This window comes from Neophocaena asiaeorientalis, unplaced genomic scaffold (genome assembly GCF_003031525.2).
Source record: "Neophocaena asiaeorientalis asiaeorientalis breed wild unplaced genomic scaffold, Neophocaena_asiaeorientalis_V1.1 scaffold204, whole genome shotgun sequence".
Taxonomy (NCBI): Eukaryota; Metazoa; Chordata; class Mammalia; order Artiodactyla; family Phocoenidae; genus Neophocaena; species Neophocaena asiaeorientalis.
The window spans coordinates 88115-112725 of record NW_020173922.1 but is presented as its reverse complement, the minus strand read 5'-3'; the positions used below and the strand labels follow the sequence as shown (position 1 = coordinate 112725).

The following is a 24611-nucleotide window of genomic DNA, read 5'->3' as shown; positions in this document are numbered from 1 at the left end:
GCTCTCAGCAGCCTGGAGTTGGGTCCTCCAGCAAAGAGCCTTCAGGTCACCTGACTAAAGGGTCTTATTTTAAGGAGTCCACCAGTAGGGTATAATGGTTACACTACAGGGAGTCTAGTCTCTATCTGATGTACCTTCTGTCCCAGTGAAGTCTTTCCAAAGATGTTACCAAACAAATTTCTTATCTAAAGTAACACTCTTAGTTTCTAACACTAAGACACTCACAATCCTACATCAGATGTTTCAAAACAACTAATATGGAAATTCACATTGGCCACTGTGACTCCATTTTGAACTACTTAACACAGCTTAAATTCTATGAGTTTCTCACAAGATGAGTAGGAATCATAACACAAAAGAAATCCCACCACAACACACAATAATAATAGAAGGCTTTGATTTCACCTTTCTCAATCCAAAACAGATCAAGTGGTCAAAATTAAATGAAGATCTAGAAGTCCAACAAACACAATAAAAAATGTAGATGTTATTGATATGCATCAAATATTGTGCCCTGAGAATAGAGAACATACTTTTTTCTCAAGTGCTCTGGGATATTCCTGCATACACACAAGATTATAAATAGGCCACAAACCAAACCTCATTAAATTCCCACAGTAAAAAGAATATAGATAGCATCCTATAATAGCAACTCAATAAACACTGACATGTATAACATATTCAGAAAACAAACAAAAAGTGCCCTTCTATTTGGGGGTGTGTGGGAGGTCTAAAATAATTCCATGATCAAAGGGAAAATACAAATTCAAAACAGTAGAATTTCTAGAAAACAATAATAATGAACATATCATATTGAAGAATCTATGAATATAGCTAAAGTAGTACTCAAAGGAAAATTAATAGCCTCCAATGTTTATATCAACATAAATGAAAGAATTAAACAGCTGATTCAAAAATCTAGAAAAATAATTTAAAAGTAAACCAAAGGAAAGCAAAAGGAAAGTTAAGACAAATACAGAAATTAATTAGTTAATATAACAAAAATAAAGTAGAACTTATAAATAAATAAACTTGTTCTTAGAAAAAAAATCTGTAAATTAGGTCAGTCTCAAGCGAATTTAATCATTTAAATAAGGAGAGGAAATATACAAATACCTCAAGTAAGAAATTACAGGTGGGAAATAGTCAAACAAACATTAGAAAGTAAAAAACAAAACAAAAAACCATAACAGAATACATTATACAATTTTATGCAAATAAAGTTGAAAACCTATATGAAATGTACAATTTTATCAGAAAACTAAAGATAGAAAACCAAAATACACCAATCTGCATAAAATAATTTGTCAAAACAATTTCAATGAAATAAATATAGTATGGATAAATATAAGTATACAGATGTAATATATAATTTATAATAAATAATTTATTAGATAATTTGTCAAAGTAAATTGATAAAACTTGTCAAATACTTACCCTTCACCACCCCCAAAAAAACCCCAAGAAACACCAGGCTCATTGTTGCACAGGGGAATTCTAACAAACCTAATCTTTAAAGAACAAATGATTCCAATGGATTCTAAAAAAAGAAGAAAAGCTTACAAATTATTTTCATAAAGCAAATATAAGTACATTAATACCAAAATATAAAGATTATAAGAATAAAGAAAAAAAGGCCAATCTCACTCACAAATATTAATGGAAAAACCCTAAATAAAATTTTAGCAAACAGAATCCAGAGAAACACACTGAAAGAATATATACAGCAGCCAAATGGAGTTTATTCTAGAAATGGAAATAAGGTTCAATATTAGAAAATCTATCAATTTAAATCATCATATTAATAGTTCTAAATAGAAAATCATGTAATTACTTTATAAATACTGAAAATGCATTTGATAAAATCAAATATATATATATATATATATTTTTTTTTTTTTTTTGCTCTCAACCACTGCGCCACCAGGGAAGCCCCCAAATACTTATTCTTGATTAAAAACAAGACATTCAGTAAACTGGGAATCAACGGATACTTCCTCAAAATGGAAAAATAGGTTTTTCTTTCAGCAGAAAAGCAAAACTTTACTTAACAAGGAAATACTAGAGACACTAATATTTAGGTTCTGCTATACTTACTAACCAATGCAATGTAGACATGAGAAATAAATTTGTGGTAAAAGAATTGAATAGAAGTATTCTAGAGTATTTTCTAAAGTATCTTCTAGAATTCTCTCAAGGTTTCCAGGCCCACGATTAAAAGAATTGGTGAGGAATGTTCTAGAAGATCACCTTAGGAGGAGGAGGAAAGAGGAGGGGTAGAAAGAGGAAGAAGAGGAAGGAGGAGAAGAAAGAAGAGGAAAGAAGAGAAGAGAAAAAAATGTTTTAAATAAAAGAAGATGTGGTAGTTTAAAATCCATTCACAGGGCTTCCCTGGTGGCATAGTGGTTAAGAATCCGCCTGCCAATGCAGGGGACATGGGTTCGAGTCCTGGTCCAGGAAGATCCCACATGCCACGGAGCAACTAAGCCCGTGCACCACAACTACTGAGCCTGCGCTCTAGAGCCCGTGAGCCACAGCTACTGAGCCTGTGTGCCACAACTACTGAAGCCCGCTTGCCTAGAACCCATGCTCTGCAGCAAGAGAAGCCACTGCAACAAGAAGCCTGTGCACCACAACAAAGAGTAGCCCCCACTCGCTGCAATTGGAGAGAGCCCGCGTGCAGCAATGAAGAACCAACGCAGCCAAAAATAAATAAATAAATAAATTTATAAAATCCATTCACAAGTTCTTTGACACTCTATTTAAAAGGTGGAGCCTAAAACACCTTGCCCTCAAATGTGTACTGGACTCAGTGATTTACTTCTTTTTTTTAAAAAAAGATTTTTTTGATGTGGACCATTTTTAAAGTCTTTATTGAATTTGTTACAATATTGCTTCTGTTTTATGTTTTGGTCTTTGGGTCGTGAGGCATATGGGATCTTAGTTCCCTGACCAGGGATTGAACCCGCACCCCTCCATTGGAAGGTGAAGTCTTAACCACCAGACCACCAGGGAAGTCCCTGGAGTTAGTGATTTACTTCTAATGAACAGAATAAGTTAGAGTGATGGTATGTTACCGATGAGTCCATGTCATACAAGATACTGTGGCTCTGCCTTACTCTTTCTTCGTTCACTTACTCTGAAGGAAGACCTCTGCCATGTGAGGACACTCAAGCAGCCCTGCGGAGAGGTCCATGTAGTAAGAAACTGAGAACTGAGACAAACAACCATGTAATTGAGCCATCTTGGAGGTGGCTCCTGTGGCCCTAAACAAGCCTTCACATAACTAAAGTACTCACCAGCAAATGTACTGAAAACTCAGCAGAGACCCTGAACCAGAACCACCCAGCTAAGTCATACCTGAATTCCTAATTCACAGAAACTGTGAGGGACTTCCCTGGTGGTTCAGCGGGCAAGACTCTGCACTCCCATTGCAGGGGTCCTGGGTTTGATCCATGGCCAGGGAACTAGATCGTGCATGCTGCAACTATAGAGCCTGCATGCCACAACTAAAGATCCTGCATGCCACAACTAAGACCTGGAGCAGCTAAATAAATAATTTTTTTTTTTTTTTAAAAAAGGAGAAACTGTGAGATAATAAATGGTTACTGTTTTAAGACACTAAGCTTTGGGGTAGTTTGTTATGCAGTCATACAACTAATACAGAAGGCAAAATAAAGTCATTTTAAGTTTGACAAAAAGTGAGCTTGCCACTAACAGACCTGTACTAAAGGAAATGTTAACAAATTTTTCAGGTAGAAGAAAAATGATACAGATGGAAAGTAAGAAGTAGAGAATGAAGGAAGACCAAATAAAGTGGCAAATGTGTTTTAAATCTAATATTTCATCGGACTTTAAAATATACCATAACAATAAGACCTAAATACATGGAGATATACCATGTTTATGAATTGGAAGATTCAATATTGTTAAGATGCTAATTCTCCCCCAGTTGCTCTATAGATTCAATACAATCCCAGTTAAAATCCTAGCAGCTTTGTTTTTCTAAAAATTGAGAAACTAATGCCAAAATTTGTATTGAAAAGCAATAAATTAAAATAGCCAAAACAATTTTGTGTAAGAACACAGCTGGAGAACTCAAATGATCTGATCTTTTTTTTTTTATAAACTTATTTATTTATTCATTTATTTTTGGCTGTGTTGGGTCTTCACTGCTGCATGCGGGCTTTCTCTAGTTGTGGTGAGCAGGGGCTATTCTTCGTTGAAGTGCACAGTCTTCTCATTGCGGTGGCTTCTCTTGTTGCGGAGCATGGGCTCTAGGTGCACAGGCTTCAGTCGTTGTGGCATGCAGGCTCAGTAGTTGTGGCTCGCGGGCTCTAGAGCACAGGCTCAGTAGCTGTGGTGTATGGGCCTTAGTTGCTCCGTGGCATGTGGGATCTTCCTAGACCAGGGATTGAACCCATGTCCCCCTGCATTGGCAGGAGGATTCTTTAAGGGAAGTCCTTAAACGACCTGATCTTAAGACTGTATAGGGACTTCCCTGGTGGTGCAGTGGATAAGACTCTGCACTCCCAATGCAGGGTGCCCGGGTTCAACATGCATGCTGCAAATGAGAGTTCACATACCACAACTAAGGAGCCCGCGTGCCGCAACTAAGACCCGGTGCAACCAAATAAATAATAAATAAATAAATATTAAAAAAAAAAGAAAGACTATAAAGCTACAGCATGGGCCAAATTAGCCTGCAGCCTATTTCTGTAAGGCCCATAAGCTACAATGCTTTTTATGTTTTTAAATGGCTGAAAAAAGAAACAAGAAAAGTATACACACTAGTATGTATAAAATGGACAACTAATAAGAACCTGCTGTATAAAAAAATAAATAAAATTCTACAATTCAAAAAAGAAAGTATACAACAGGAATTATATGTAGCCCACCCTTAACAGAAGAAGCTTGCTAACTCTTGAGCTACAGTAATCAAGACATTATGGTATTGGTACAAAGATAGACACATAGATCAATGAAGCAGAAATGAGAGTCCATAAATAGATTCACACATATATGGTCAATTAATTCTTGACAACGGTATCAAAGTAATTGAATGGAAAAAAGGTAATCTTTTCAACAAATTGTACTGGACCAGTTAGACAACCATATGCAGGAAAAAAAAAATCTCAACCTATGCTGGGAAATAATTTTCCATGGGTTTCTCACGTATCTGCACATCTTAAGAGTTAGACACTAACTGCCGTTTTGTTCCAGACTGTCTTTTCAAGGATGTTTTGTCCATGAAGCATCCTAGGGATAGTGTCTACCTTCAGAGCAAAGGGTAAATTTGTTTACCATCCAGATAAAAAAGATAATGTATTGCTCTGGGGCAAAGGTTGAGCAGGTTTGCTTACAGTCCTTTATAAAAGACTGATGTTCCCTAGGACTTCCCTGGTGGTCCAGTGGCTAAGACCCCATGCTCCCAATGCAGGGGGCCCGGGTTCGATCCCTGGTCAGGGAACTAGATCCCACATGTCGCAACTGAAGATCCTGTATGCCACAACTAAGACCCGGCGTAGCCAAAAAAAAAAAAAAAAAAAAAGATTGATGTTCCTTAAACTTGAGGTTCCTCAGTGGTCATATAAACCCACTGTGTGTACCTGTTTGTACCTTATCTACCTGGGCCCTTTGGCATAGCCTCTGTGGGACTTACGGGACAAGGGGAACCAATACAAACATGAAACTCATGTTTGCTGTGCTCTGAGTCACAAAGTTCTTTGTCTCTGTTTTAAGAGTCTTAAGTATTTTGCCAGCACCCACTGAAACTGTGGAAGCGTAACCTATTAGCTTGTAAGTGGGATAAAATCTTATATTCTTTGTTGCTCTTGACAACTCATACCTTGCATCATATACAAAAATTAACTTGAAATGAATCACAGACCTAAAAGTATAATCACCAACCTATAACATAAAACTATAAAACTTCCAGAAGAAAACAAATTTTTAGGTCACTGAGTTAGACAAAGATTTCTTAGGACAAAGATTTGTCCTTAGGACAAAGATTTCTTAGATAGGACAAAAAAGCATGGCTCATAAAAAAAATAATAGATTTGATTTCATCAAAATTAAAAACTTTTGCTCTTCAGAAAACACTGACAGGATTTTTAGGGCAGTAAAACTGTTCCGAATGTTAGTATGATGATGGACACATGTCATTATGCATTTGTCAAAACCCACAGAATGTACAACACCAAGTATGAACTCTAACATAAACTGCGGACTTCGATGAGAATGATGTGTCAACGTAACAGATGTGTCTCTGGTGAGAGCAGTTGGTAGTGCAGGAGGCTGTGTGTGGTGGGGGTCAGGGGAGGATGGGATATATGGAAACTCTCTGTACTTTCCATTCAATTTTGTTGTAAACCAAAAACTGCTCTAAAAAATAAAGTCTTTTTTTTTTTTTTTTTTAAAAAGGGCAAGGGAACATTCCTGCACTGTTGGTGGGAATGTAAATTGATGCAGGCACTATGGAGAAGAGTTCCTTAAAAAACTGAAAATAGAACTACCATATGACCCAGCAATCCCACTACTGGGCATATACCCTGAGAAAACCATAATTCAAAAAGAGTCATGTACCACAATGTTCATTGCAGCACTATTTACAATAGCCAGGACATGGAAGCAACCTAAGTGTCCATCAACAGATGAATGGATAAAGAAGATGTGGCACATGTATACAAGGGAATATTACTCAGCCATAAAAAGGAACGAAACTGAGTTATTTGTAATGAGGTGGATGGACCTAGAGTCTGTCATATAGAGTGAAGTAAGTCAGAAAGAGAAAAACAAATACCGTATGCTAATGTACATATATGGAATCTAAAAAAACGGTACTGATGAACCTAGCGGCAGGGCAGGTATAAAGACGCAGATGTAGAGAACGGACTTGAGGACACAGAGGGGAAGGGGAAGCTGGGACGAAGTGAGAGAGTGGCACTGACATATATACACTACCAAATGTAAAATGGATGGCTAGTGGGAAGCTGCTGCATAGCACAGGGAGATCAGCTTGATGCTTTGTGGCCACCTAGAGGGGTGGGATAGGGAGGGTGGGAGGGAGGCTCAAGAGGGAGGGGAGGGCTTCCCTGGTGGTGCAGTGGTTGAGAGTCCGCCTGCCAATACAGGGGACATGGGTTCGTGCCCTGGTCCGGGAAGGTCCCACATGCCGCAGAGCGGCTGGGCCCGTGAGCCATGGCTGGGGAGCCTGCGCGGCCGGAGCCTGTGCGCCGCAACGGGAGAGGCCACAACAGTGAGAGGCCCCGCGTACCGCAAAAAAAAAAAAAAAGAGGGAGGGGATATGGGGATATCATACAAATAGCTGATTCACTTTGTTGTACAGTGGAAACTAACACACCATTGTAAAACAATTATACTCCAATAAAGATATTAAAAAAAAACAGGGGCAAGGGATCTCAATAGACATATCTACAAAGAAGATATACAAATGGCCAATAAACACATGAAAGATGCTCAACATCATACAAAACAAAACCACAATGTGATACAGCCTTGTACCCACTAAGATGGCTATAATCAAAAAAAGGGAAAATAATAAGAGTTGACAAGGATGTAGAAAAATCGGAACCCTCATACATTGCTGGTTGGAATGTAGAATGGTGCAGACACTGTGGAAAACAATCTGTTAGTTCCTCAGAAAGCTAAACCTAGACCTAGCAATCCACTATATACCAAGAAAATTGAAAATATATGTCCACGTAAAAACTTGTACATGAATGTTCACAGCAGCATTATTCATAATAGCCAAGACGTAGAAAAAACCCAAATGTCTAGCAACTTATGAAAAGATAAACAAAATGAAGTATATTCATACAATGGAAGGTTACTCAGCCATAAAAAAGGAATGAAGTACTGACACATGCTACAACATGGATGAATCTTGAAAACATTCCGTAAGTGAAAGAGCTAGTCACAAGAAACCATTACGTTAAACGTCCAGCATAGGAAATCCATAGAGATAAAAAGTTCATTAGTTGTTGCCAGGGGCTTGAGGGAGTGGGGAGCAATTGCTAATGGGTATGGAGTTTCTTTTTGGGGTAAGGAAAATGTTCTATATTCGTGTTGATGGCTGCACAAATCTGTGAATATACTAGAACCATTGAGTATTTTAAATTGGTGAATTTTATAGTATGTGAGTTATATATCAATAATGATGTTTTTAAATGAAGATGAAGTAGGAAAACTGATCCTTGTCTATATAAGTAAGTAACTTTAAGAAAACCTGAATCACAGAAACGAGTTAGAAACAATAAACTGGGCAGTAATTGGACTTGCCGCAGGGGCTGGTAAAATGTTAATATTATCTAATCATTTTACGCTACTTTACGTTTTGAAAGTATAATGTTAACAAGATCATATTATAAAAAAAGAATACCTATTTGTGTACTTTTGAGTTGTTATAACCTGCATGCATGTCTGAATATGTTTGTATGTAGGTACACATATTCATGTCTCATCATTATCAAAGATGATGCTAAATGAGCCAGTTGCTGGATGACCTCTTAGCTTTTTCACACCCTAGGGGGCGGAGTTAGCTGTGTAGCTGCAGCTGTTGGTCACAAAGCCCAGGTTCCTATTTCTGGGTCAACCTCTCCACCATACAGTCAGGTGACCCAGAATTTGGTTCCAAGAACCCTCATCAACATTTTTCAAAGTTTGGCCAGCTGCAGATGGAATCAATTACCTGGAGCCTAGACTCAACATCCAGTGATGGGCCTGGGAGTCCACCATTTTTTTTTTTTTTTTTTGCCACATAATGCAGCTTGTGGAATCTCAGTTCCCCAACCAGGGACTGAATCTGGGCCACAGCAGTGAAAGCGCCCATTCCTAACCATTAGACCACCAGGAAACTCCCTGGGAATCTGCTATTTTAACAAGGCCCTCAGGAGATATAATGTGCACTCACTTTTGGGAGCCCCAGCTCTGGGCACCTCTTCCCGGCTGATGTAGAGTAGCTGAGTTTGTCTTTGGTTTCACAGCCCTGTTCACATTCTTCCTGTTCACCAGGGTGAGAGTAGTGTGCCTCCCTATTTTTAACCACAATGGGATGTCACTGAGCCTGATGCTGGTTCTACAGGCACAGTCTACTCATAAGACTGCCTGATGTTTCCATTCTATATGGGGTTTCTGCCTGTTGGAGGCCCTGATGTCTCATCAGAAGCTGCAGAAGCAGCAGACAACACATAGGTGGCTCTGCCCCTTCGCCTCATTCACAATATAGGACCTACACTGGAATCCTGGATCCTGGATTCTAGGCTCAGCTCTGTACTCTGCCCCACATTTGATGGGGGATGATGGGGAAGCCTATTAGGTCAATAATTTCCCAAGGCTGATGGAGGCTCAAGTGGTTTCCCAGTTATTGTACTTGAATGGGATGGGAAATGCACCTCTTATGAGGAAGCTCTTCTGTTTGTCGATGGGTATCCCTGACCCTAGGACAGACGGCAGAGTTAGGCCAACTCACCTGCTCATCTCCTCTTGACACATCCATTTTGGCTCCTCCCAGCATCTTTTGGATACACCTGGTTAAAATCCTTCAGTGGCTCCCCATTCCTTTTAGGGTCTAGACCACAACTCCTTCCATGACCTACTGTTCTTGGTGATCTTTGCAGCCTCATCTCCTCCACTGTCCCCCACTCTAGGATCTGTCATACAGATCTTACAGTTCTCTCACCAGGCCAGGCTCTCTTGCAGTGCCCTACTCTTTTTCATGTAATTAACTCTTGTTCATCTCTCTGCTCTCCAGCATCATTTCCCTGACCTCCAAGTCTGGATCAGGTCTCTTGCTTATTCATGGTCCTAGCACTCAGGGCCTTTCTTTATTAAAAGTTGTCAACTTTGAAAAGTTACCCTTGAGCAATTAAATTTTCACGACTGTAAAGTTCGTTAGAGCAGTGCTCTGAATTTGCTCTCACTGCATCTCCAGCACGTAGCAAAGGGTCTGGCAGGTATTTAGTTGGATGGATTACTGGCTCCAGGAAGGCGGGCCACAACCTGGGTGGAGTGTCGAGACCTCTGGGAATCGATAAAAGTAGATCCAGAGCAGCTACACCTATACGTCCTCAGAACTGGGGTCATCGGTTTGCGGGCCGGGTGTCTGGGGAATTCCCAGGCCAAGGACACAGTACAGTCCTGGCTGGCATCCGGCTGCCGAATTGGAGAGGGCCGCCCTTACTCTGTGCTTGGGAGGGCCTCGGTTTCCCTACTGGTTCCCCGCGGGGTGGGCCGAGAACTGCCCCTGAGGCCCCGGGGAAGACCCAGTCCGGGGGCCGCCGCAGCTGCAGAAGTCTGAGGGGCCGGGCCGGGTGAGTCCGCCGCGCCCGCCGAGGGCGCTCCAGACCAGTCTTCCTGAGCAGTCGCTCGCAGCTGCGGCCCCTCTAGCTGCGGGGAGGTGGCGCAGTGCGTGTACGGAAGGCGGTGGGCGGGTCCGGCCCTCAGCGGCGGAGGGCGCCATGGTGGGTGGCGAGGCGGCTGCAGCCGTGGAGGAGCTGGTTTCTGGTGTGCGGCAGGCGACCGACTTCGCTGAGCAGTTCCGCTCCTACTCGGAGAGCGAGAAGCAATGGAAGGCCCGCATGGAATTCATCCTGCGCCACCTGCCCGATTACCGCGACCCGCCAGACGGCGGCGGCCGCCTGGACCAGCTGCTGTCCCTCTCCATGGTCTGGGCCAACCACCTCTTCCTGGGTTGCAGGTGCGGACCCCTGGCGGCTGGCTGACCCTGTCCCGATCCGCAGTCCTCCCGCAGGGCTGACCCCTGCCCAAGGCTGACCCTGCCCCCAAACTCCAACCGTACTAGACAGGCCTAAGGCAGGTTTCCACCGTAGCCAATCCTTTGGAAAGATACTTAATCTCTCTGAGCTTTAGTTTTCTCATCTGGAAAATTAGTTGTGATGACTACAGCCTTAAAGGGTGAAAAGCACTTAGCACAGGCTATCATCTCTCAAGAGCTCTATAAATACTAGGCGTTCGAGTTGCCATTGTTATTTATGTTATTATTATTACTTCAAACTGTCACCTTTGCAGAGGGCATTTTAAGTTCATTAGCTCCTTTCTTCCACATGGCAAACGTGCAGGGACAGAAACAGATCTCCAGTTTACATCTACGAAGCTGAGAGGGAAAGAGACATACCTAGGGTCATGCAGCATCTATCAGGATTGGTGGATTTTACCATTTATGGCAGGATGTAGTCTGCGGCCCTTGTCTTTTTCTCCTTATGTCCTAGTCTGCTGGACCCTGTAGCAAGAAGCAGCCTTTGCCTTTCTGCCTTTCCTTTTATCAAAATAACAAATGCCTTCAAGGGACTTTTTGAAATGGCGCTCCCTCTGCCGCTCCATGTAGCAGGTGGCAAATCTTGAGGCTCCCACATCCTTTTATTTAGCATTTCCTGAAATTGTGTTAGGATAATGAGATGACTTGGCTTAGTCCTGGTTTCTGTGCGCCTTATGGCTGTCTGGTCACATGGTCCCTCCAGCCCTAAGCTGCTTGGTGGTGTTTTCAAATTTGGGGAGTTATTAGAACTGGATATGGGGAAGCAGTGCCTGCTGTATCCCTCCCTTTTCTCTGACTTCCAGGTTCCTCTAGTAAATTCTCGTTAACAGGATCCAAGATTAGGCAAATGTCAGAAAATTGGACAAATGAACAAATAATGTTATTTCGTTAGACCAATACTCCACATGTTCAAAAAAATAAGAATTTTGGCCCTCATATCATATCCGTGAATATATACTGCCAGAGGTACACTGCCTCTATTTTTGTAAGTCTTGTTTGTTTTGTAAATCTTAAAACACCTGCTCCATTGGCATCCCTAGTGCTGCTTCTGTATCCACACGCGCAAGAACTATTTTCTGACTTGATACTGAACATCTGTCAGTTTCCCCGGTAGTATCAAATCGTTCCTCTGAGAGTTGAGTTTATAGTCCAGCTACCTGCAATTTCTTTTTAGCCCACAGTGACAATAATTCTTCCACGGTTTTTATCTTACTACTTTTTATCGTGCAGTTACAACAAAGACCTTTTAGACAAGGTGATGGAAATGGCTGATGGGATTGAAGTGGAAGACCTGCCACAATTTACTACCAGAAGTGAATTAATGAAAAAGGTAAACAGGATTTCCAAGTGCATTTGAAATGGTATAGAGCTAACGGCCCCTGCCTTTATGATGATGTATTAGAGTATATTGTTTTCTGAATGCTCTTGTTTACTACCCCAATCTAAGCCCTTTCATTTTATTTCTCTGTAATTGGTATAAGCCTTTTCATAACTAGAGAACAACTCAGTAGATAAATTATGCATTGTTGGTAGAGTAACACATAAACTCAACCTCTTCAGTTACTTTAGGAAAATTCTGTTTTGAGCTTTTTGCTTGAATTTTAAGAAAATGTTGGTTAGAGTGCTACAGTTGCCCACTTATTAAAAAATCTTGTTGGTAACATTAACTCAACCTTACCCCAATCGTTGAGGACCCCACCAGACCTGTTTGGACCCTCTGACTTGCTGATGGAAATGTAGATGGAGTAATATCGTCATAGCTTTTCCCTATTCTGCCAGGCTTCTTCTGATCTGAGGCTGTGGATTTTTTACATGGTGAGCTGCTGCCTGTCAAGCCTTGTATCTGGGTCCTTTGGCTGGGGCCATGGAGAGTGTGGCAGAAGGAAGCTCAGAAGATGGGGCTGGGCGTCCCAACTGCTTTTCACAATCTCCCAAGATATGGTTTTTCTCATTTGCCCTGGTCTCCTCAGGCAACAAAATTAATTGCTTCCTCATCTCCCATAGTTTATTTCCTTAGCACTTTACCCAGACCTTTTTAAGAGCAGATTGTAAGCTTCTTGAGGGAAGAGATGGTGCTTAAGATATTAGTCCTTCTAATTCCAAAACCTAGTATAGGCATAATCCAGAGAAGATGCTCAGAAAATGCTTACAAAATTGACCAAAGCAAAAGAGTAAAGACTGCTGGCCTCTCTTACAGTTCTATTGTCAGAAACATAGGTAAGCCCTTGCTTCACCCTAGTTGGGTCTTTTTTTGGGAAGCTGGGCATATAAAAAGGTTCCCTTTAGTGTGAGTGTCAGGAGCTAATCAAATCCTCAGCTGCCCAGAAAGTACTTCAGCCCCAAACAGCACACCCTGCATGATTTCAGATATTTTTCTTTAAAAAAGTATTGTTTTTTAATTGAACCTGGAATCAAAAGTTCAGGTTGTGTTCAAGGGCCTATTTTGTTTTTAAAATCTGTTAACAGGGCTATTGTTTGTAGCCCGGGAGCCGTTGTGAATTGGGAGTTTGTGACTTTTTGGATTCTCTTATATAATATTTTTTAAAAACCTCTAGGAAGTCCTTCAGTATCCTAGCGGTGAGGTTCCTGGGGCCCAGGCATGGGGCGTCTAGATAATTTCCGGCCACCTGATTGCACCCCATTCGTCAGGGCAGGCAGGGAATAGGATGAGCCTTTACTTCCTGACTGCTCATGGCCGATTCTTTCCTCGGCCTTTTGGTCTTAAGAGGTATTCTGCTCTCCGTAAGATCCATTTTCACATAAATTTTGTTATACTTCTCTGTCTCTTTCCAGTCATACTGGGATATTAGAGGTCAGAACACTTCACGATATTTGGGCTTCAGACTCCAGAAGAGACTAAGGAGGTTTTGTAATTAATATGCATGTCCCTAACATTATCCATAGGCTAGTGTGAAGAAGTATATGTATGTGTGTTGAGGAGAAGAGTTTCTAAACTGTTATAAACATTGTAAAGGGGTCTTGAACCTCAGAAATATAGGGAGCCCTGTCCTGGGATGTTCATTTTTGACACTTTAATTGCAGTGTCAGTCTCCAGAGAAGAGTCTTCAGAAATGAACTTTGGCATTCCTGAAACCAGTTCTGCCATCAGACTAATTAATGATTTGGCACCTGGCTACCTGGAAGAAGCCTACAGGGAGCCTGTATTTCTATAGCACTTGTTCATTATATATGTTTGAACTTCCTTCAAATAAGACTTATGTTTTCTTAGTAACCAAGTTTTAGACTGTTGATGTCACTGAAAATGAAGCTAAGTTGATCCTGAAAAGTGAGACAGAGGATGTGTAGAGTTTTGCCAGTTGGTAAGAGTCTTTTAGATAAGCTTGTCCTGAGAACAAGTCATCTGGTCTGTGTGCCGTGACAGAACTGTGTAGTGTTGAAGGCTGTCCCTTCTCTATTGAAGGCTGCCCTGAGAGCCCACTGGAAAGAGCGCCCTGGGAGCTTTGCAGCAGTTTTTTGTGTCTTCTTGCTGAGGTTTTTGCATGTAATAGAGGCTGGCAAACATTAAGCAACATTGCCAGCCCAGAAACAAAAAACAAAAACAAAAAAACTGATGTTGAGCCATGCACCTGAAAAGGTCAGTTATAGTTCTTTGATCCTTAGCTCTAAAATTATTTTAGTTGGGTTTTGAAGCTAGCTAGCAAGTGGAAATGAATCACCTGGCATTATTGGTATCCTGAGACTGAATAGTGAAGATAACTTAGGGACATAAGTTCTTTAAAGTAAGATTTTAAAAATACTTTATGGTTATTCTGCGGTTTTAAGGCCAGTACACCTCTGTGGTCTGTCCAACTCTCTTTTTTTTTGGCAGGGGAAGGGGGATGTGGAATCTGAGAAAAGAAATGAGCATTGGTCTCTGACAGGTGGTATTTGTCAGATATTTGCGGTGTATGATTTCTTTTTGAAAAAGGGGGATTCAGACACAAATATATTGAACAGTCTGTTATCTAACAGCCCTCCCTAGGTACCTACTAGCAGACTTTGTGATTAACCAACCAGCTTTACCCATTAATGAGCAATAATTAACAAAGAGCAGCAGCTCACTCAGGAATGATGTTATTACTAAGACTGTCAGAGTTTATATTTCCAAGGCATTGTCTTAAGGAGAAAGAGGAGTGATTGACTAAGAAGCTATCATTATTGGCTCAAAAAATCTGTCCACTTAATTACTTCATTTTTCCTAAGAACATTTTTTTAATATAAATTTATTTTTATTTATTTTTGGCCGCGTTGAGTCTTCGTTGCCACGCGCAGGCTTTCTCTAGTTGCGGCAAGCAGAGGCTGCTCTCCATTGTGGTGCATGGGCTTCTAATTGCCGTGGCTTGTTTTGCAGAGCACGGGCTCTAGGCGCACAGGCTTCAGTAGTTGTGGCACACGGGCTCTAGACTGCAGGCTTAGTAGTTGTGGCGCATGGGCTTAGTTGCTCCGCGGCATGTGGGATCTTCCCAGACCAGGGCTGGAACCTGGGTCCCCTGCATTGGCAGGTGGATTCTTAACCACTGTGCCACCAGGGAAGTCCCCCCTAAGAACATTTTTGTCCAAGAGGGAAAGTGGCAGTATGGAAAGTGACTAAATATGAAATGTGAAAGAAGTTGGAAACACAAGTGTGCCTGCCTTTCAAGAGGCTTTTTGTGCATTATATACGGTCTTGGCGAGCTCTAAAGTAATGGAGCAGCCACTCCATTGGTGGAAAGAGACGTGATTCTAATAAGATGGCAACTATTTGTGAGTATTCAAAAAAATTTTTTTTCAGCTTATCAGATTAGTTAAATCAGGTTTTGTCTTGTATCCTAAGATAAATGCTCCATGGAGCTACCTTTTCCCTTTATCCACAGAAATAGAAGAAGCCAGAAAAGCTCTGTCTGACCCCACAGGCCAGTCTGTTGCCTGGTGCCCAGGCTGAGTGAATCACCTGCCAGCACCTTGAGTCAAAGACCATACTTGCAGCAGCCAAAGCCAGTGGCAACTCTTCTGCTATAGCCTTGGTCTATCCTATTGGAAATTTGAGAGATGGCTTAGGGGTTTCTCTTTCCTTTTGGACTAAAGATGGTTTCTTTAGGTGATACTGCATTCTCCTAAAAAGAGACAGCCCTCTTATATTTTGCTTTTGCTGAGGAATTTCGCTTCTTCACTTCTCAAAGACTGGGGTGACAGGCTTAAGCTAGGAAATAGGTCATACCTTGAAAACTCTGCTTACTAAAAAGAGTCTCAGACTGATTCACTTGCACTGCTAAATGTTAAGGAAATCCATTCAAATAGAAGGTGACAGACAAAATGATTTCTTTGCACCCTGCTTAAAAGTTGTCTAAAGCCAAGTTTAAATTTACCAATGGTGCTAGAGAGTACCCAGAAAGAATATATCTGCTTCAGTTCACCACTTTTAGAAGACATGCAGTTTCTGTAGTTTCTAACAGTGTGAAATCCAGAAACCTATAACCTTCACATCTCCTAAATATCCTGACTCAATGTGAAATGTTGTAAATTACTATCTGGATTTAACTGATTTTAATTTAGAACAATAAGTGTTTATGTGATTCTGTTTTTAGAAGCCTTCACTGCAGAGCATGCCATGGAGAAAGCTATTTTTTAAGTATTTCTGTTATCACTTTAAATTGTGAACATTTATAGATCACAAGTGACAAGACAAAAAAATTAGACTCTGGCTTCCAAATGGATAGTATGGTCAGTGTTTTGCTGAATTTTCTGTATGTAGTAAAATCTTAATAATTTCTGAGTCTGCCTACCATCTGGGTAGTACATAAATATTGCATCACTGCTGTATTTTAATTTATGAATTTGATTCATTAGACTACATGGTTACTAACTTTGTCTTTTTTTCCTAGCATCAAAGCTAAGGCAGAAGATTCATCACATTTTCATCATTAGTTACAGGCTTGGAAAGGAGGCTGGAATGAACATGACATTGACCTCAGCAGCTCTCTTAAGACTCTTGATATTAACATGTAGGAAAGAGGCAATTGGAATGAAAGGGAATCTTGTCTAGATTGGCGTTTTAAAAGTTCTCATTCTTCTAGTAGCTATCATTGTAAAAGTATGCATGGATATTTATGTATTTATAAATCATGCCCTCTTTTTTATTTTCAGGTTTTGAATGTTGGTCAAAATGTTAAAAATGCCTATTTTTTTTTTAATGTTGATGTAATAATGGCAGGTAGTGAATTTTACACTTTGGATTTTTCAACAGCGTACCTTTATGTGTGATTCTGCTTTATGGTCTTTTTTTCCCCGCCGACTGAGGTAAACCATATCCCTTATTTCTACCTGAAGTTTACACCATCCATGTACCCTATTGCCACACATACTTCATCTTTTTTTAAAGAGTTGAGTGAAAATCAAATCATAGGCTTCAGGTATCTACCAGCTCATGGGAAGAGGCAGCCTATAAAAAAAGCCTTATTTTAAAACTCATTGACACAAGATTCCACAGCTTGTTCCAGGCAGCCAGTTGATTGTAGGTTCTCTACAAAGCCTTCCAGGCCGCTGAATAAAGCCCATATTCTCTTTTTCTGCAGGGAGCCTGAGGCTTCAGTATTCTAGGCTTGAGGAATTGCCTTGTACAAAGTCCCTCAAGAAATACTTGCTTATTAGTGCAGTGCTGCTTTGCTCTGAAATTCTGGTTTTATTAATTTCCCCCTTTCAGTTGATGTATGTTTCTTACCCCCTCCCTGTTCCTCTTTCTTATTTAGTACCCACTCTTAAGTACTTATCTCCAGGCATAAATACAGAGAGGGACTTCATTTGGGGGGGCAACAAGGTAACAGTCACAGCAGGATTCACTTATCACTGTACCGGACAGGGTGGCAGAATACAACAGTGGACCTGCCTTAGCTTAATCTACTGGTAAACTCAGGTCACTGAAGTGCTGAAGAGGAGAGCAACTGTGGGAGCGTGGTATCTGGGAGCAGAGAAGTAGGATGACTCTCACCCATGGCTCAAGGTTAAGGCCAAACAGCATACCACATCTCTGTGCAGCTTCTAGCTCTAATCTGTAGTGACCACTAGGATGGGCCAAGTGAAGACCTCAGGACCTCTGACAGGCCACTTTTCTCCTATGGCCTTTCCTGGAAAATTAAGATCATAGAAATACCTACCACAAAGACCTATAGCAAGGATTAAGATGTTAGAGGGCCAATCACGGTGCTTAGTGAGCCTTGGCCTCTCTGTAAGATATAAAATAAAATGTCCTATCAGGAACATATCCATTGCAAAGTCTTTATATAGTTTTTGAAGACTTCTCTAGTTAATCAAATTTTCTGGTGCCATTTTCTAGTGGGTTTTCTCTATTTCCTCAGTTTAAGCTGCCCTTTTTAAAAAACTTTTTAGAAATAAGCTTTTATTTTAGAACAATTCTAGATTTACAGGAAGTCTGCAAAGATAGTTCAGAGTTCCCACATACTCTGCACAGTTTCCCCTATTACTAGCATCTTACATTAGTATGGTACATTTGTTATAATTAATGAACCAATATTGATACACTATTAACTAATGTCCACACTTCATTGAGACTCCCTTAGTTTTCACTTAATATCCTTTTTCTGTTTCAGGATCCCATTACTCTTCCCAGGATAAGCTGCCTGTTTGTCATCTTACCTTCACAACCTCTGTGGCTATCTCACCTATAAAATTAATCAGTATTTTAGAATTTTATCCTTTGTTTTTTCTGGAGTGGAAAGTGGCATAGAAATCTAAAATTTGCATTGCAGCACTCCTTGTGCAAGTAAAATGGCCCTCTCTTAGATCTGAAACTGGAGCTCACACCAGATATAAGCTGCAAGCTACTGGTCTCTTCATATATACAGCCCTCCCCAAGATGGGGTGAGGATCAAGTGAGATCACAGGAAGGGACATGGTAAATAAAGTATTACTGCAAGTAATGACTAGGAGAGGATCTTAGCTGTTAAAAGACATGTCTCAAGACCTTTTGAGAAGTACTGTTGATCCTTGAACAACCCATGGATTCAACCAACTGCAGATCCTGTACATATTTATTGAAAACAATTTACATATAAATGGACCTGTGCATTTCAGACCTGTGTTTGAGTGACCTATACTAACAGTACAGTTTAGGGTTCTCAGTTAATAGTGATGCCCTTTCATGTTATCCAGAAAGTTGCTTTTTGAAACATTCCTCAGAGTCTGTGGCCCACCTGATCAATACTCTCTACCTTTGCAAAGGAAAGGATTCCTTTTGAACTTTTCCAGGATCCATTCGGACCTGTGGCTTACCTATTCTGTGGGCACTGGGAGGAATCACATTAACTACCACTGCCCGTCCTCTGTTGCTTTGCTATCTGTAGTAAGTGGCAGTGAAAATACAAATTGTTGTATCTGACATGAGATATATATACCCTAACCATCAGGTGACTTGTGTTTCCCAGCTGTCCAGCTCTAAAGTCACTGCCTGGGTACCCTTATGTCTGGAAGGAGACTGTCAACTTCTGGGGTCTGAGGCCTGTCATCTAGTTATCTTGTCATCTAGTCCTGGCTCTCATTCTTGACTAGTTTAGGGATACCTTTCAGTTCTGTAGGAATAAGAGTAAACATAATCCTTAAGAGGCGAGAATTTTAGAACTTAAACAGGTTGGTGGTCGTATGGAAATTGCTTCCTTCAACAAATAAATGCATGCTCTCCCTCTCCCTCTTAAGAAACAGAACCTCGCCTGGCTTGCTTTTCATTAAAATAAATAGCCAGAGAACCTATTTATTTAAATGAAAGGCAAGCCTGCTAATTTCTTTCCCAAAGTTTACTCTGTCCCTTCTAAGTTATGACACCCAGGGCAAGGGGTGGCAGTAGACTGCCTTTCTCATTTTGGTTTGGAAGGTTTTTTTTCACACCGCCAGCAGTAGAGGCACAGTCCTTTGCATGTGCTCCTATCAGAGATGGAGGTGGGCCTGAAGCCTTGCTCACAGACAAGAGTACCATCTGAGGAGTTGGGGTAACAAAGACTTCATCACCTGAACAGATTCCCTCGGAAATCAAACAAAGTAAAAGTTGAGACTCTTAAGCTCCTATTAGAAAGGAGCTAATTCCTACCTGTTCTAGACCTGGGCGTGTGAACCAGAGCTTTTTTCCTTGATAGTGCTGTCAGACAAGGTTACCTCTTTAGAACATAATCCAGGTAGTCACAGCCCAAGTCCCATCCTCCTTTCCCAGCCTAGTAAAAAAAAAAAAAAAGGCCAGTGAAGCAAAAGTATCCTTGAATATGGCCCTTCAACTTATTTGCCTAGGAGAAAGAAGCTGTTAGGGGCCTGAGGCGGGTCTTTTTTTTTTTTTTTTTTTAATATTTTTGGCTGTATCGGGTCTTAGTTGTGGCACGTAAGCTCAATAGTTGCAGCGCGTGGGCTTAGCTGCCCTGCAGCACGTGGGATCTTGGTTCCCTGACCAGGGATCAATCCTGCGTCTCCTGCATTGCAAGGTGGATTCTTAACCACTAGACCACCAGGCAAGTCCACTGAGGCAGCTCTTGGTCCACCCCTGCTTTAGTGGAGGGGCAATTAACAGTAAGGTCAACTTTGAACTGCATGGGCCTAGTGATTAAAGCCCTTGCTTTGCTGTGAATGCTAGCACCAAAATCTCATGCTGTTAGGGCTGCATTTTTCCTTCCCTTCGGCATTTTCTCTTAAGAATGTCTAATTATCCCCAGTAGTTGTGAACTGGTAGTGATTCCTTCCTCTTGAGTTCCTCGGTGTAGGGATCTGCACTGTGTGGATGATTCCTACCTTATTGGAGGATTCCGTAGAAAAACCAATGTCTGTATAAGTACCTGGCACTTAGTGAATTGCTTCATTTCTGCCCTACTTTCCCTTTGAGGCCACGCTGGGAAGATATGAAATGTTTCAACTAAAATTTACATAAAATAAAAATGACCACCCATAAACACCCCACCAGACCAGTCTCCATTCCCAAAGCTGCAAAAGGGTGGACCTAACATGCAGCTTGGCACCCATTAGGTGCCAAGGTATCAGTAGTTATGTTAACAGAACAAATGGCAGCAGGCACTGAACAATGCAGCACAAATTAAATGCCAGGCTCTTTGGGACAGGGGGCAGAAGCAGGATGGGGAAAGGGGTCAGCACGTGGCCAGCCTTGGAATCCCTACCTCTAGGGGTCTGGGGCTTGCAAAGGCTGTGGGTATGCTCCTTTCTCCATGAACATAGCTGCCTGGCAGAAAGCTTACCCTGGAGTCTCATACTGTAAACTGACTGGATTCCTTATCACTTTGGGTGTGAATTTTGGGCCCCAGACTATTGGAAACATTTGGGCTTGGACCAACACCTACAGTCCTCACTTCCCCTTAAACCAGCTGTTCTCAACTTCTCAGGTGGTGAGAATGACTCATGCTTCCTTCTACCTTTGTGCTTACCAAATTTATTATGACTGGGTTCTACTTTTATAACAAAAAACAAAGCCGCTAATTAAAAGGTGTCCCCAGAGGATTCAGAGCTTGGACCCTTGGAGGTCCACTGCTGTCCTGTTGGCCTCCTCCCTAGGCCTGTGCATATACTGCCAGAGGTTATCTGGAAAGCAGTTCCCAGTGTTTGGCTCCAATCTTTGGTACCTATATTGTTGCTCTTACAGCCTGATCCCTCAAATTTAGGTCTTGAGAGGGTGCCATGGTGACTGTAGTCTGTTCTCAAGCTGCTCCGTGCACAATACCCAGCCCCTGCCAAAGAACCAACGTGTAAGGGCTAACGAAAGCTAGGAAGGAAGCTTTCTCCCTAACAGATGGTATCATCAACTTACCGCCAGGCCTCAGTACTGCCCTCGCTGATCTTTCTGGCTTGCGAGAGATCTCTTGTACCCACCTCTGGGATTGACAGTCTTCATTCTAAAGGCAGCTTTCCAGCGGATGTTCCAGGGAGTCTCCACCTGAAACCACAGTCTTATGTGTTCATGCAGGTACAGTCCTATGGCTGAGGCCCACTACAATACAGCAAGGTCACTAATCTAGATTTTCTTTGGAGGCGATTTTCTAGGCCTTTAGCTGAAGCTGAAGCCATGAGCTAGCCTCTGGATTCTTTTCTATTCTCTGCTCAGGACAGTTATAAGAACAAGAAGCTTCCTGTTCCTGTTGTCTTTCTACTAGCACCAACACAAAAACATAAAACATAAAAGCTCCCAACTCAAGTTTTGTAGAATGACTTTATGCAGATGCCAGCCAAAGAGCTGCAAACCTCTCGGCATATGACATTCTTCTGTTCAAGAGTGCTGCTAGTCCAATTTAGCTGGTGGGCTACAGTATTCTTGGCACAAGGCCTTGTTTGTAAAGGGGGAAGGGAAGAGGGCTTCAGACAGGAAGCAGCATTAAGAGGTCTGCCTTAAGTGTGCTTACATTTGCACTTTGGCAGCCCTCAAGACACCACAAAAGCCCTCCTGCATTCCAGGAAGAATGACAACTAAATGATTCAGGTCGGTGGCGCCTGAGGTCAGCTCTAATATCCCCCCAAAGGACTACAGAAGCATCACACTTGTAACCAAACGAAGACCATCACCACAAAAAGACCTAACCAGCTAAAAGGTTACTTGCTTTTACTCAGCAAAGTACACTCTATATTTAGTCTTTCCAAATATATGATTCCAGAAGTCAATGGTAAACAAAGCATCTTGTGGCCAAGCTTTAGCACTAAGTCAACGGCAGAGTTCCTGACAGTCCATGCAGGCTTCTAGCCCAAGTCTGAGTCCTCCATATGCCAAAGGGGAAACTTGGAGCTTTTCCTTCCAGGGCTCTTGATTTCAACCAGCAAGGAACTAATGTTGCTGAACTAAGAGAGTTTTGTATAGGGTGCACCTTGTTCATCTTTTGGGCCCATCTAAAAGAAAGCCCTAGTCCATGCAATGAACAGAAAACTTAAAAAACCTCAGGTTATTATTGACAAAGTTGTTTTAAAAACCTGTAGTGATGGTGGGGAGAAATTACTGAAAAAACAGCACACACATCTGTGTGTGTGTTTCTAATATATCTTTGTGCTCTATATCATATGTTAGAACAAGATAACTAGAATTTCCCCATATCAGACAACAGTTTAGTTTTTCCCCAACTAGATGGGAACTGAAGTACCATCTTTGCACAAGGCCCCTGTCCTATGGACAATTTCATTTACCTTTAATAGCTTTCCACCTATGGACTTTTCTGTTTATATACATAATCCCCACATACCAGATTCCTTGGGGACTCTGCATTGCTGAATGCACTAGAAAGGAATTGTAATAACACCAAGACCTAAAAACTTGATCTCTCTTAAAACCTGGGAGAATTGGTTACCTTAGACATAACTCTAAATTGTTTTTGAGCCCCAGGCTTCTGTCTTTTAAAAGAGTACTAAATGGGGCTTCCCTGGTGGCGCAGTGGTTGAGAGTCTGCCTGCCGATCGATGCAGAGGACACGGGTTCGTGCCCTGGTCCGGGAAGATCCCACATGCCACGGAGTGGCTGGGCCCATGAGCCATGGCCGCTGAGCCTGCGCTCCGCAACGGGAGAGGCCACAACAGTGAGAGGCCCGTGTACCGCAATCAATCAATCAATCAATCAAGAGTACTAAATGAATAAATTAAGACAGGTACCTCGTTTACTGGGCACACAACAGACTTACTAAATAAGCCACCTTCAATAGCTTTCCTCTCCATTACCTTCCACTACATGAGGAAGAATTTTTAGATCAGTTTCAGAAGTCACTCATATTCATGGAACTTTTAAATTTTGCGGTGTGTGTGTGTGTCTGTACAGACTCAAGGATACTTCTAGGAAGGGGAAAAAAATTGGTGTATAAGTCAAGAGTGCTTTCTATCAGAGATCAGAGTGTTCCTATATCCAGACTTTGTTTACATTACAAAAAAAAAGTGGAAAATGGTGAAAACCTCTTCACTGGATAGATACAAGTCTATATAAAACTCAATCAACATGATATTTTCACAAAGTGGGATGAATATTTAAGTTCAGTAGAATTTTAAAACTAAACTCAATCCCTTAACATCTCTTAAGGGATAGTATAGTTATTGGCTAAAAGACCAGAATGCTTGGGTTCAAATCCCAGCTCTATCAGATACTGGCTGGTTGACCTTGAGAAAGTTACTTGATCTGTACCTAGTTTCCTCATCTGTAATATGGTGGTACCCACCTCATAAGATTACTCTGAGTTTGAAATGTGATCATGTTAAAGTGCTTAGAATAGTGCCTTGCACAGAGTTATGTTAGAAGTACTGTTACAGAGGAATTGCACATCACAAATGCACTTAATCTTTAACATAAATCCAAATTTGTACCAAAATAAATTAGTTCTGGCCTCTTGCCGTACCATACATTTATAAAATTTATGTAGTAAATTTTAGAGTAAACATTCTTTGCATGACATGACTTTGTAAATTGAAGTGCATCTGGTATTCAACCAAAGAAATAGGAATCTGTTCCAAGGTTGAAGAAAAAAATTGTGAAGAGTAATTGAGAGATGGAACATTCCTAAGAATTTTCTCCAATAGGAATGGGGGCTAGATATGAGTTTTATGCATGTGTTGAATTTAGGAATTAGAGCTCATTAACTCCCTGCGAAGTAAGATGTAACTTCCTTATAATTATCTATCAATACTTGAAATATTTCAGTTTTAAATAGGGAAAACAGGTTAAAGATAAAAATAGATTTTGAAGTAGTATCCAAATAACATTTAATGAAATAAGAGGGGAGACTATCATAGCTACTGTATATTTAATCTAAGAGACAGTCACTGGAGTACATGTCTAAAGAAACTGTTTTAGAGCTGAATATAGAAGTATCACACATTTGAT

The 24611-nt window shown here is 41.2% G+C and overlaps 1 protein-coding gene across 2 annotated transcripts; it reads left to right on the top strand.

The window, feature by feature from the left end:
* Nucleotides 1-8588: 8588 nt before the first annotated feature.
* On the top strand, nt 8589-24328 carry XTBD1 (XRN2 binding domain containing 1). 2 transcript variants are annotated; one of them, XM_024752456.1, is made up of 4 exons: nt 8589-10717; nt 12026-12125; nt 16986-17071; nt 18379-24328. In XM_024752456.1, exons 1-4 carry the CDS (start codon nt 10479-10481, stop codon nt 18401-18403), a joined length of 450 nt encoding a protein of 149 aa, XP_024608224.1. In that variant the 5' UTR covers nt 8589-10478; the 3' UTR covers nt 18404-24328. The 2 variants fall into 2 exon arrangements, with proteins under 2 accessions (XP_024608224.1, XP_024608223.1); XM_024752455.1 differs by lacking the exon at nt 18379-24328 and having other exon boundaries at nt 9796-10717; nt 16657-17035.
* The last annotated feature ends 283 nt before the right edge of the window (nt 24329-24611 follow it).

Bases quoted from the DNA above. Each gene is read 5' to 3' on its own strand.
- XTBD1 (XM_024752456.1), top strand. From the start codon at position 10,479: ATGGTGGGTGGCGAGGCGGCTGCAGCCGTGGAGGAGCTGGTTTCTGGT. The intron at 12,126-16,985 runs GTAAACAGGATT...TAATAATGGCAG, and splicing joins GAAGTGAATTAATGAAAAAG to GTAGTGAATTTTACACTTTG. The intron at 17,072-18,378 runs GTAAACCATATC...TTTCTGTTTCAG, and splicing joins TTTTTTCCCCGCCGACTGAG to GATCCCATTACTCTTCCCAG.